Below are 14,276 nucleotides of genomic sequence, written 5' to 3' on the forward strand. Positions count from 1 at the left end.
GACTTCATATTAAAACATTTTAATTTTGAAATTTTTTTTAGGGTCTCTAATATTAAGATTTTATAGCATAAACGACATCCAGTATTTTAATAATGTCTAAAGTTCTTCAAATTGATCCAGAGAAAATTCGATCTAGAGAATTTCTTTAGATTTCACACAGAAATTCTTACTAGAGAGAAGAATTTCTCTGGATTTTCCAGAGAAAATTCACTTCAACTCAGAGAAATTCTCTCAAAATTAGAGAAATTTCTAGAGAAACCATTCTTTCCAACCTAGAGAAATTCTCTCAAAATCATAAAAATTCCTAGAGAAACCATTCTCTCCAATCCAGAGAAATTCTATTTTCTATGATTTCTAATGGCAGGTCTTTACTTATCTCTTAGACCCACTTCATCTTCTTCATCATCTTCATCACAAAGAACTAATTAAGAACTAATTTTTCAAAAAAAAAAAAAAATCCATAAAACACTTTCTAGAGAAATTCACTTTAACCCAGAGAAATTCTTTCAAAATTAGAGAAATTCCCAGAGAAATCATTCTCTCCAATTTAGAGAAATTATCTCAAAATCAGAGAAATTCCCAGAGAAATCATTCTCTCCAACTTAGAGAAATTCTCTAAAAATCAGAAAAATTCCCAGAGAAACCATTCTCTCTAACCTAGAGAAAATCTATTTTTTGTGATTTCCAATGGCAGGTCTCTACTTATTTCTCAGATTCACTTCATCTTATGTATCATCTTCATCATAGAGACCAAATTAAACAAAATAGAGAACTAGTTTTTCAAAAAAAAAAAAAAAAAAAAAAGAGCATAAAACTGCAGTACCATTTCGCAATCCAATACTGGACTCTTCAGTGTTGATGTTGTACAAAACGCCCTCATATCTCTCAAACCCACTTAGCAATCAACCATGTATATATATATATATATAGAGAGCAAGAGCAAACTGGGGAATGATAGGAGAGCTTAGATCATTTGTTGAGGGGGCCATGTTTGTCCTCCAAAGGGTCCTCCACTTACAGCTTCACCGGCACCATTTTCATGCTCTGAGATTCCGATTCCAGCAGAGATTTCTCGGAATTTATCAACTGAACCATCAATCTCTCTCGATTAGCTACGAATTTGACCCCAAAGACCTCCAAAAATAGAAATTCAAAGGAAAAGTGAGTCGATTAGGAGAATCTAATAGTAAGAAACCCTAGAAAAAGCTGTGTTAGATTGAGTGGGATTTGGATTTGTTGACCTCTTTTCCAGACTGTGACGGTGGCAACAGTGTAGCAGAGGGGCAAAACGGGGCATAGGTGGCGGCTGAGCGGCGATGCTCCGGTGACAGCAGTAGCGGCGTCGACGGCGATCGACAGGGAGTGGTCGGTGGGGGCAGTAGGTGCGGCAGAGTGAATGAGAGTGAGAGTGGAGGCAAGATCGCGGAAAGGGGATTTTTTTTTTTTAGTTAGAGAGAGTCAAATTTATCTGTGATATATAGGTATGGGATTAAGTGGATATGGGATTAAGGGACCTTAGATATCATAAAATAATATTATGGATCTCTTCCATTATTAAAAATGGGAGAGTGATCTTGGATTAATTTTTCCTTTAATTTATTAATAATTTTTCATACACATAACTGAATCATAAAAATATTAAAAACATGCATGTTAGGCCTATTGAAAGTATTTTTATTTATTGGCAACTTTGTTACTATTGAGTTATAATTTTGGGTAAACTACATTATCTCTTTTAAGATTTGAACAAAATACAATTAATTTTACATTTTGTACATAATTATATTGATATCCTATCAGGTTTTAATTTACATAACAATTGGCTAAATGTATCAAAATTAATACAAATATTGTAAAGATACAATGATAAATAAAAAGAAACATATATTTTATTGATAAAAATAGATCTAATTGTTATATAAATTAAAATTTTAAAGAAATTCAACATAATATATTAAAATTGTGAGACTTCTATTTTTTTCAAACTTTAAGGAATAATTTATTGAAAAATTATTTTACAACGGGCTCAATTTGACTCGCTTATAGATTATAAAAGGGGTTCCAATGAGCCCATTATTACAAAGTCAAGAGCCCAGCCCGAGCCACTCGACTTTGTTTTGTGGATAATTGATGGGCCATCTTAAGCCTCACCCAATACCACCATGAAGTTGGGCTTTGTCACATCAAGGGTGCATATCTGGGCTTTGTTTCTTCAGAACGTCCCAGCCCATGCGAACATTACAATTACATCAAGATGGCCCAGCCCATGTGAAATCAACATGGCCCTTCATTTCTTTTTGAAAAATTATATGAAGAGCAATAGGGATTAAATGAATTATTAAATATTTTACACAATAACAGTCATATAAATATTGTGTAAAATATTTAATAATTTTTTGGAGATTTTTAAAGTTTTTGTTACATGAATTTATCATCATTATTTGTGTTTGGTCAACATTTTTCCCTTTTTTTTTTAATTTCAAAAAAATTAAAAAATATAAATTAAAGCATGCTTCCTATTTTTGTTTTTCAAAACATGAATTCAGTTGTCAAAATTTCCAAATTTTGAAAACCCCTAAAAATTGCTCTTTTTTTTTAAAAAAAATAAAAATCTATAAACCCAATATATATATATATATATTTTTAATTTTAAAACCATATGTGTGTACCAATTTCTTTTTTTTTTTTTTTTCATTTGTTGTAAAAAAAAAGAAAAAACACATGGTTTTTTGTTTTGTAAACAAAAACCAGAAATCAAGGCCCTTGTGGTCGTGTGTTATGTAGCCACGCCTTAGAGTGTGTTGAGTGAAAAGTTTGTGGTTTGAGCTGATGGATCAACAACAACTCCTTTACCTTGTAATATAATTTTATTAACATTTTGGCTCTATTTGGTGGAGTTTTTTTTTTTTAAAGTTTAAAGTTAATAATTAGAAAGCAGAAGTTAAAAGTATCATTATCCCAGCTTTAAATAATCATCTCTTTTTTTTTTTTTTTTTCAGTTTATTTAAGCTATTTTTGCCTAATAAGTTATAAGCAGAAACTGTACCAAACAGTCTGATACAGACTCCTAAATCAAAATAAATTATAATTACCCAAAAACTGAAACAACAGTAGCTCTATCTTTGACAAAAATATATATATAAACCAAAAACTAAAAAAATTGTCAACGCTCATGGCAATAAACAAATTTTTAGAACTCTTTTTTTCTTAAAATATTTTCAACATCAAATAATTCTCACTTTTTTGAATTATAATATTCAAATTATTTTGGATAACTGTGAAATAAAATTTATTTTTGAATTTATTATTATATACTACCTAATTAATAATTCTTCTTTGGGCAAATTACCTACATCCCCTTGATGTGTAGCTAAATTATTGATTCTCTCTTGTGGTTTTAAAAATTACATTCCGCCCCATTGCAATTAACGCCGATGATGAAGATAGTAAATTGACTAAAATGCCCCTAATTGTGTTATTTAGAGAAATGATGATATTTGGTGTAATAACCCGACCCTCATATGTGTTTCTGGTATCATATCAATCCCACGTTCTGTGCATTCAAATGCTTGTTGTGAAATTCCATGAGAAATTGAGGCTAAGTAAGTAAACCCCATGTTTAAAGATGTCCATCTGTTCAACAAGGGAAAATATCTGTTACATCTCTAAGTTAGAAGCAGAAATTGGAAGCCTTAGGGGCTTAATTAACTGAAATTGATTATATATATATGATCAGCATAATTTTTATGTAATATTGAGCATGTTTGGGAAATTTCAATTTCGGATGTTTGAACGATTGATTGTTGTCTTTATTCAATATATGTATATATATATATGTCTATGAGAAGCCTCTTTGAAGAAGACTTAGGAATTTCTCATAAAACCCCCTTGGGAGACAAGTGAAGGGAAGAGTGGAACAAGGAAGGATTGAGTGAGAGAAGACCTAGAGGGGAAACTTCAACAAGATTAGAGATTGAATAATCTAGAGAGAATTGGAAAGATCTAAGCTCCGAAGTAAGTTCTTTAGCTTCTCTAACTCCTCTCTTGAATTTGAGTGTGATTCCATCATAATTGTACAACCTGGACTTGGAACATGCTTTCAAATTGGATGATTTTCAATTATGTTGTCTATGCATATATGTGGGGAAATTATCTTTTGTTTCTCATGAGAATTATGAAGAATTCACCATGCATATATATGTGATGTTGAATGCATAAGAAAGTTTAGTTATGTTTGAGAATCAGGAATCTAGTTTATGTCTAGATTGATATGTATGTATTTGGAGATCCTATTAACATGAGTTTTAGGTTATGTTTTATTGATTAAACATGTTAATTTGAGCCTTGTGGAAGTGTTCCAAAAGGATGTGATTTTGAAACAAAATTCGGATTGAAATTGCAGAATCGCCGCACGTGCGGGATTCATGGCCGCACGTGCGGGAGCCAATGGCCGTACGTGCGGGGGTTGTGGCCGCACGTGCGGGAGAAGAACAAATTTGGGGTTTTGATTCTGCCAAAAAGGCACGTGCGGGCCGCACGTGCGGGACTAGCCGCCGTACGTGCGGGGATCCCAGCCGCACGTGCGGCACATGTGGGAAAATACGGGTTTCTCTGTTTTGCGTGCTGAACCCTCGGATATTTTTAGAATTTTCATTTTATGCCTATTAACATGTGTAAAATTCATTCGAAGTGAATTGAACCAAGAGAGGATTTAACAAAGAGAAGTGAACTAATTTGTAAGTTTGAATGTGTGCAGGGCACACTACGGGAGGAACAAGCACGTCATCACAACACTGTGAGTAATAGTACGAAGACATACATTTTATTTATCATTGATAACTATTATCACTAACGCTTTGTTTCTTGTAAGTGTTACACGAACATTTATGATGATTGAAAGTCAATGTGAACGTTGAAAGATTGGCATACATTGGTATGACTTTGAAATGACTATGTTCTGTTAATAACGAATAATAATTCTCTGTTATTTATAAGCAAACCACGTCGTTTCTGAATGAATATATGGAATTATGTTCATCTTTAAACCAAGTATCTGTATGAAACTAAGATTATTCCATTGTGATACATATGGACCTAAGGTCGTTAAGAACCTATGACAAACATGCAAATGTGTAACATTCTTATGGGACTCACGTTAGGATGTGGGTTATTCTGTCCTTATTAAGCATATGGTAATGATATATGTGACCTCAGTTAACAGTTGTTATTATTATTATTCAGTTGTCTGCGAGACACCTGTATTAATTTGTAACCAAGCTATGGGAAACTTATGGGCATTATTACATAATGGTATTCTACGAAAACTGGAATTATTTCTATTACTGTTCCAATTATGTTATGCTAAGACATGATATGACGATTCGGTCTTTAAGACTTATGAAATTCTAGTATGAAACAAAGTGCTGTACGGAACTAAGTGCTGCAATGCGAGTTACCTTTAGAATCCGTACGAGCCACCTCTTGAGTCCATACATAAGTGAAAGTTATGAGGCCAATGGCCATTTTGTATGAAGTATGAAACAAAGTGCTGTACGGAACTAAGTGCTGCAATGCGAGTTACCGCTAGAATCCGTATGAGCCACCTCTTGAGTTCATACATGTAAGACAAGGGCTTTATGCCATTACACGGGCTTTATGCCATTACACGGGCTTTATGCCATTACATGGGCTTTATGCCAATCTGATAAGGGCTTATGCCGTTCTGGTATGAAACAAAGTGCTACACGGAACTAAGTGCTACGACGTGAGTCACCTCTAGAATCCGTGTGAGACACCTCTTGGGTTCATATATCTATATGTTCAAGGGCTTAATGCCAATCTATGTTCAAGGGCTTTTTATGCCATATGTTTCAAGGGCTTTAATGCCAATGTGTTTCAAGGGCTATATGCTATTCTGATAAGGGCTTCATGCCATTTTGTTAAGGATTTCATGTCGTTCTGTTAAGGGCTTAAAGCCACTGTGTTTAAGATTGGGGCCAAGGCCGTTCTGTAAAAGATACTTTAAGTATAAATGATTTTGAACATGACTATGCTATACAATGTTTAATGAAATCCGTATTTTGAGTTACGAAATGTTTCATATGATAAGTAATTTCTGAAATGAGAAAAATGCTATGAACTTCTGATATGTTTATGATATGATACGCTTTCTGGATAATTTTCCCAAATGCCTAGATGCACTATGAAACCCCGAATATTCAAGATATGACAAGTTTTCTGAAAAAGATACTTTGCTATGCATACAGAAATAAATAAACCATATGTTCTCTTTATTGATAAATGCACGGATATGTATTATAATTCACGTTGAGCATTGAATTGTTATGTGCTATTATTCACTGAGCTTGACTCACTCTATTCTATGTTTGTTTCTGTAGGCACTCAACCTGGAGGTCAACCTTAACTTGTGGCTTTTGTTACCCAATTGTCAATCCCTGAGTGTCTAAGCTCCTAGATGTTGATCGTTCAAGTTATGGAGTTTTGCTAAGTTTTTAATTTGTACCCTAAATGTCTGTTAAGATCGATGTATATGTATATGTATATGTATATAGCTGTCTTCAGATGCACGTCTCTGTATATTTATCTGCATTATGTAATTTGTGATCCTGGCATGGTAGTGGTAGCTCAATGGATATTATGTTACGCTATTATATGTTAATATATGCTTCCGTTCAGGCCCCATAGGTTATATTCATCAGGTTTTATGTCCGTTTCTGAGGTGGTCATGCCCAAACTTTTAGGGGCGAGTTTGAGGCGTGACATTTGGCTAATACATCATGTTGCTTAGTATTTGTTTTAGAATTTTTTTCAAAAAACTTAAAAATTAATTTGGTTAAGAAATAAAAAAATAATAAATAATTATCATTTTATATAATTTTATTTTTGAGAGGTTAGAAATAATTTTTACCAATTATTTATATTTTTATTAAATTAGTTTCCATTTTTTTCAAAAAAATATTCTAAATTTTTTTTTTATTTTTTGTAAACAACAAATCAAATATGGTTTCAAAAACTTAGATACTGTTTGATTTAGAACTCAAATCATGATTTGAATAAAAATTTTTCAAAACTCATAACCAAATTCTTTTCAAAACTCTTTACAGAACTCTATTTAAAAAAAAAATTCAAAAAAAAAATCACTGTGTTTGGTTTGAGTTTTCTGAATTAAGTTTTTTGAAAATTGAGTTTTTTGATTTTCGTGTTTTTTTTTGTTTTTAGTGAATATTTTTAAAATTTTAAACATTTTTTTTACTTTTTTAGATGCACCTTACTTAGATGTGTCTAAAAAGTAAAAAAATTGTGAAAAAATATTTTAAAAAATTAAGAAATACATAAAAATACAAAAAATGTACTAAATTCTTGTATTTTTTTTTTATATTTTTGGTATTTAGTGAATTTTTAAAAGATTTTTTTTACAATTTTTTTACTTTTTAGGTGTATTTATGTTAGGTGTGTCTAAAAAGTAAAAAATTTGCATAAAATATTAAAAAAATTCAGTAAAAACAAAAAAATACGGAAAATAAGAGTGTAGAATTTTCTGAAAACTGTTTTTAAAAAATGGGAACCAAGCAAAGTGAATATTTTTTTTTTATTTTGTTCTTAAATTATTTATTATTTATTATTATTTTTAAAAAAATATATTTTTTATTTTCAAAGAAATTTTTTTTTTTATTTTTTTATTGTTTCAAAAAAAATATTTTATTATTTTTTGTAAATTTTATTGGCTTATCAAATTATCAAAGGGATTTCAGATTAAATCAGATTGTTCGATGCTTTGGAAATGTATTAGGGGCAAGATCGTTCGTCAAGAATAATTCCTAACGTGTACTTAATGGTAGGGAATAAATTTTTATGTAAATATAAATCACAATCAGACGCTTCCGTTTAACCGTTCATCGATGGATTCAGGTATGTCATTTTGTCTTGATTTCTTGATGATATACATGGTAAATGATCCGAAACATGAAGTTTCATGTTCTGAAATTTATGTTAACAAGTGGTATCAGAGCGGTTATATCATGTGTATTATCAGAATAGATATGCTTTTATTCATCCTATTTAGTTTCTTGGAATCAGATTCTGTTTTTTGTATTTCTGTTTTTCCCTCTGCTGCAAATTCTGTTTTGTTTTCTGGAAATGGAACATAATTCGGATGGGCGGTTCATTTTTCAAATGGTGAACATCATGTATTTACATATATATGTATATAATTGGGATTGTTGCAGATTATATAACATATACGGGGTAACAAATTTAGAAATCTTTAAATTTAATGTAATTTCATACAACGTCTACGGAAATTTAATTTTCTAATGTTCTAAATATAAGTCAATTCAAACAAGATGTCACAAAAGTGATCTCTCTTGTCTAGATTGTTTTATATGGAATGTTTTGAAATTCATGTCTGTGTATCTCATGCGGGTATTTATCGGTCCAAAGACATGATTAAGACTTGGCAGAATTACACACACATTTTGTGGTGATAAACATGTGCTAATTGTCAAGGAAACCTAATGTGAATAATAAATCCATCAAAAGATAGATTTGTTATTTGACATAACTTATTGTCAATGTTTGATTATTACAACAAGAATACCACTTATAGTTAATATCACTACCCAAAGGCTTGGTATTAATGTTGTGCTAGGTATCTTGAGATGTTGTCATTAAATTAATTTATTTAAAGATTATCTGTTTGGTAACTTAATGTGAGTATAATTGTTTATTCCTTTTATTTTCTTTTCGATTCAGCTTTAATGTCGACTAATTCAATCTTTGCCAACATGAACAATGTTCCAATGTTAAATGGAACAAACTTTAAGGACTGGAAAGAGAATATATTGATTGTTCTCAGCTGCATGGACATAGACTTGGCATTAAGGATGCCAAAACCGAATGCTCTCACTGCACAAAGTACTCCTGAGGAAACTGTGTACTTTGAAAAGTGGGATCGTTCTAACAGGCTAAGTCTTATGATCATGAAGCGTGGGATTCCAGAAGTTTTTCGGGGTGCAATAACAGAGGATGTTACCGTTGCTGGTGAGTTTCTTTTAGAAATTCAAAAGCGTTTTGCTAAAAACGATAAGGCTGAAACAAGCACGCTTTTAGCAAGCTTGATTTCAATAAAGTACAAAGGCAAGAGTAATGTTCGCGAGTACATCATGGAAATGTCTCATCTTGCTTCAAAACTTAAGGCACTAAAGCTCGATCTATCTGATGATTTGCTCGTGCATTTAGTTCTCATCTCTCTTCCTGCACAATTTAACCAATTTAAGGTCAGTTATAACTGCCAGAAGGAGAAATGGACTCTCAATGAGCTCATTTTCATTTTGTGTGCAAGAGGAAGAGAGATTGAAGCAAGAAAGGACTGAAAGTGCTCATCTGGCAAGCACCTCCAAGCTTACGGGCAAAAGAAAGCATAAGGGAAAGGAAGTTGCTATTCCTCAGGGTCCGGAACCAAAGAAACAGAAAGTGCAGGATGGTTGTTTTTTTTGTGGCAAGCCCGGACACAGAAAGAAGGATTGTGCCAAATACGTCGCCTGGCGTGTAAAGAAAGGTACATCTCATGTTTTGGTCTGTTCTAAAATAAATTTAGCTTCAGTACCAAGAAACACTTGGTGGGTAGATTCTGGTGCTACTACTCACATATGTGTTTCTATGCAGGGTTGCCTGAACTACCGAAAGCCAACTAATGCTGAAAGATACATCTTTGTGGGTGATGGCAAGTCAATAGAAGTGCAGGCAATAGCGCACTTTAGATTATTACTGAAAACTGGTTATTATTTGGATTTATTAGACACTTTTGTTATACCGTCCTTTAGACGGAATTTAATTTCTGTTTCTGTATTGGACAAATTGGGATATTATTGTTCTTTTGGAAATATGAAGTTTAGTATGTCTATTAATTCCAATGTTGTTGGTACTGGTTTACTTAATGTGTTTGATAATCTATATTTGCTCGAAACTATTGCATCTTATAATGCAACCTTGCACGTGGAATCACGAGGTACAAAGCGTAAATTAACTAAGGAAAATTCAGTCTCATTATGGCACAAACGCCTAGGTCACATCTCTAAATCTAGAGTTGAGCGCCTTGTGTCTGATGGAATTTTGGACTCTCTTGATTTTTCAGATTTTGATGTCTGTGTTGAGTGTATCAAGGGAAAACAGACCAAAATAAAGAAATATGGTGCCCATAGGACTACAGATGTCTTAGAACTAATTCATACGGACATTTGTGGCCCATTCCCTATGGCGTCTTGGAATGGTCAACAATATTTTATCACATTCATAGACGACTATTCCAGATATGGGTATCTATTTCTTATCCATGAGAAATCACAGTCTTTGGACGTATTCAAAAAATTTAAGGCCGAAGTTGAGTTACAACTCAACAAACGGATTAAAAGTGTCAGGTCTGACCGTGGTGGTGAATACTATGGCAGATATGATGGATCAGGTGAACAACGTCCAGGACCATTTGCAAAATACCTGGAGGAATGTGGAATCGTCCCACAATACACCATGCCAGGATCACCTAGCATAAATGGTGTGTCTGAGAGACGAAATCGGACTCTTAAGGATATGGTAAGAAGTATGATCAGTCATTCTACTTTACCAGAGTTCCTCTGGGGTGAGGCTCTAAAGACAGCAACTTATATCTTAAATCGGGTGCCAACTAAAGCAGCTGCAAAAACACCTTATGAGCTTTGGGTTGGGCGGAAGCCTATCTTGAGAGATGAGATATAATTTTTAAAAGGAAAATGTTTGGGACCTCTTTTAGGGATAAATACCCCCAAAGTGATCCTAACCCTTTATGTATTTGTGGGATCCACATTATGAGTGATTCAAAATTGTGGGAGTCTTGTGGGGTTGGGGTCTCAATCATTACTCTTTTTAAAACTGAAAACAAGCTGTAATTTAGCTAACAGAAATGTTTGGGACCCCTTTTTTGGGGGTTCCATGACACTCATTTTTATCTTAGCCCTTGATAGGGGTGGGCACGGGTCAGTTGCAACCACGAAACTTTCAATTTGCCATCCGTCCGCTAGATTGGCAGATTGGAAAAAAATCAAACTCATCCACATATTACAATCACAGCATGCCTCATCTATATAAACTATTACAATATGTGATTCTTAAAATATAAAAATAATTCAAACCACCAAAACCATGAACAGAGTAGTAGTAGAGATTGTATACCTCTGTATTGTTATATCTATTGGAAACAAAAACCAACCAACATATATATCTTTTTTTATTTATTATTTTTAGAGTTAGATTTAAAAACAAAAAAATATAAATAAATAATACATTTATTTATTTTTCAATTCAAAAAATATATTCAAATTGAAAACTCTTTTTCAATAGAATATATTCAACAAAATATTTAAAATCTTTTTCAATTGAAACACAAACACAATATCTAAACATATTAAAAATACAAAAATTTTACAAATTACTAAGAGTACTTGCGGTTTGACAGTTCGGTTGTGGCTAAAGAAATATCAAATTCGTCATTCGTCTAAAATTTGATAGATTGAAAAAAATCAATCTATAATCGTCCGTTCATTATCACACATTTATCTAAAATATGACGGATCAGTTTAATTGGATCAATTTGGACGAATATATGTGTAGGATTATAGACCTCATCATTATAGACCTCACATTATAATGATGATGAGAATGAAAGTTATGAGTTTCTATCAGAATGGTTTAGCTAAACCTGACGGGGCGCAGGTAATTTGTCCTTCCTTTTTAACTTTTTATCTGAATCATTATTGATATTTTTTCAATAAAAAAAACAAAAATATTGGATACCTAAAAAATTTTATCAAAAATTTTATCAAATGTCTCACATGTCTACATTGTGTGAATCCCACACCCATATGACATTCAATAAAATTTTTAATAAAATATTTTTTGATAGAATATTTAAAATTTCTAGCATTACTCTAAAAAAAAAAAAAAAAAAATACATCCCACTATAATTTCCCGGTCAATCCCTCTCTCCTAACCTCCCTCTTTTTCCGTTCCTCCAATCCTCTACTTTTCTCTCTACAAAACTCCCTCAGTTTCACTTTCCTCCATTTTCCGCCTACCCAATCGATCACCCAACTTTCCCGAGAAAATGAGAGAAATCCTCCACATCCAGGGCGGCCAATGTGGCAACCAGATCGGAGCCAAGTTCTGGGAAGTCATCTGTGACGAACATGGCATCGATTTCAGCGGAAAGTACAGCGGCGATTCTGATCTCCAGCTCGAGCGCATCAATGTCTACTACAATGAAGCCAGTGGTGGAAGGTACGTCCCACGCGCCGTCCTCATGGACCTCGAACCCGGCACCATGGATTCGGTCCGATCCGGGCCTTTCGGGCAGATCTTCCGGCCCGATAATTTCGTTTTCGGGCAGTCTGGTGCTGGGAACAATTGGGCTAAAGGGCATTACACTGAAGGAGCTGAGCTTATTGATTCTGTTCTTGATGTTGTGAGGAAAGAGGCTGAGAATTGTGATTGCTTGCAAGGTATTTTTTGAGTTCTTGGTGGATCTGGTATTTGATAGGTGTGAATCAGTGGAACTGTTGTTGGTTTTTGTGGGTTATTGTTTTTGTGCTATAATTAGAGGTTTTATAGCTTGTTTTGAATTGGGTTGATGTGATTTCTGGGTTTTGTTGTTGGTTTTGATAAGAATTTTATAATTTGAGTTCTAAAGCTTGTTTCTTTTATAAGAATGCTTATTGTTTATGGTTTATACAAATTAGGATTTTGTGGGTTATGTTTTTGCCTTTGATTGGGATTGTTTTTCATTTGAGATTGAACCAAGATGTTTGTTTGCTTTAAAATTTTGCATTGGAATTGTATTTCAATCACAAAGATATTTTTTTGATGGGAATTCTTGGATGTCAATGTGTTTTATAGGTTTTACGTAGCATACTGTTATGATTATTATATTATTGATGTACTTCTTGAAACCAAATTCAGTCTCCTTTCATGATTATTCAAGTACTATCCGACATTCAAGCCTTTCTGTCAACTCTCTCTGTCTCTTATCTATCTAGCTATCTATCTATCTATCTATCTATCTATCTGAACTTTTGAATGTTTTTCATCTCAATTACTTGGGAAGAAGAAAAGAAAATAGTTTCTCTGCATTTTGTGATTTTATTTTGGAGATTCATTTATGTCAGTTTGGTTATAATCTGAATTTATCCCTCTCATATGGATGTTTGGTATTAGAAGTAAAATGTCGGCATCAATATCTCTTTTTTGTTTTTAGAATATTTTGTATTGTTTTCTCGAGGTGGAAAATACTTGGTGGTAACCCTGTTCGACGGAGGGGCAGGGCATGTTCGGTATCCCTTGAAGTGCTGATGCTCTGAAAATTTGGGTTGTAGAATGAATATTGTAGGTTGTATATCAAGTGCGCTTCCACATGTCTGTTGTAAAACGTGAACTAGAAAATTAGAATGTTGCCTGTTTTAGTTTCACCAATGGCATTTTATTTATGCATATAAATAAAATAGTTTAGCAGTAGTTAGTAGCTGGATATCTATGCAATCCATTAACAAGGTATAGTCATTTCAAGTGCTGCTTAAATTTTTGTGGTCCATTTATATTACTGTCTAACTATAGAACTTTTTATGATTATGGATAAAGTTGCTGGTCAGTGAATGATTTTTTATCTAATGTTTAGCTGCAATCCCACGAAGTTTTATTCTAAACATAACAAAATGAATTATAGTTATATGATCATCATTTTCTTTAATAATTTTATTTGAGCTTCTGCAGTTGATTACTGCAAATAATTCTCTCTTTTTCTCTATCAGATGCTATACTTTTGTATCTCATTTATGTGTTACTGACTTTAATTTATTGACAGGATTTCAAGTTTGTCATTCTTTGGGTGGAGGCACTGGATCTGGTATGGGAACTCTTCTCATCTCCAAGATCAGGGAGGAGTATCCAGATCGCATGATGTTGACATTTTCAGTCTTTCCTTCTCCCAAAGTATCTGACACTGTTGTTGAGCCATACAATGCTACCCTTTCTGTTCATCAACTTGTTGAGAACGCTGATGAATGTATGGTTTTGGACAATGAAGCTCTCTATGACATCTGCTTCCGAACTCTCAAGCTTGCAACCCCTACTTGTAAGTTTTGTTCTCTTTGACAAGTTTGTTAGTCTGTTATGTTACCTGAAACGTGGATTGTTCCTATACATGGAACAAGAACAGAAATGTGGTAAGCCACATG

The 14,276-nt window shown here is 33.1% G+C and overlaps 1 protein-coding gene across 1 annotated transcript in view; it reads left to right on the forward strand.

The window, feature by feature from the left end:
• The first annotated feature begins 11,680 nt into the window (after positions 1-11,680).
• The window catches only part of LOC114258468 (tubulin beta-5 chain), a 4,887-nt gene continuing 2,291 nt past the window's right edge, over positions 11,681-14,276 (forward strand). The window contains exons 1-2 of the mRNA XM_028198418.2: positions 11,681-12,548; positions 13,904-14,173. Of these exons, the coding sequence (XP_028054219.2) occupies positions 12,155-12,548; positions 13,904-14,173 (664 nt within the window). The 5' untranslated portion in view covers positions 11,681-12,154. The remainder of the gene's footprint in view (positions 12,549-13,903; positions 14,174-14,276) is intronic.

This window comes from Camellia sinensis, chromosome 9 (genome assembly GCF_055761805.1).
Source record: "Camellia sinensis isolate YWXY chromosome 9, ASM5576180v1, whole genome shotgun sequence".
Classification (NCBI taxonomy): Eukaryota; Viridiplantae; Streptophyta; class Magnoliopsida; order Ericales; family Theaceae; genus Camellia; species Camellia sinensis.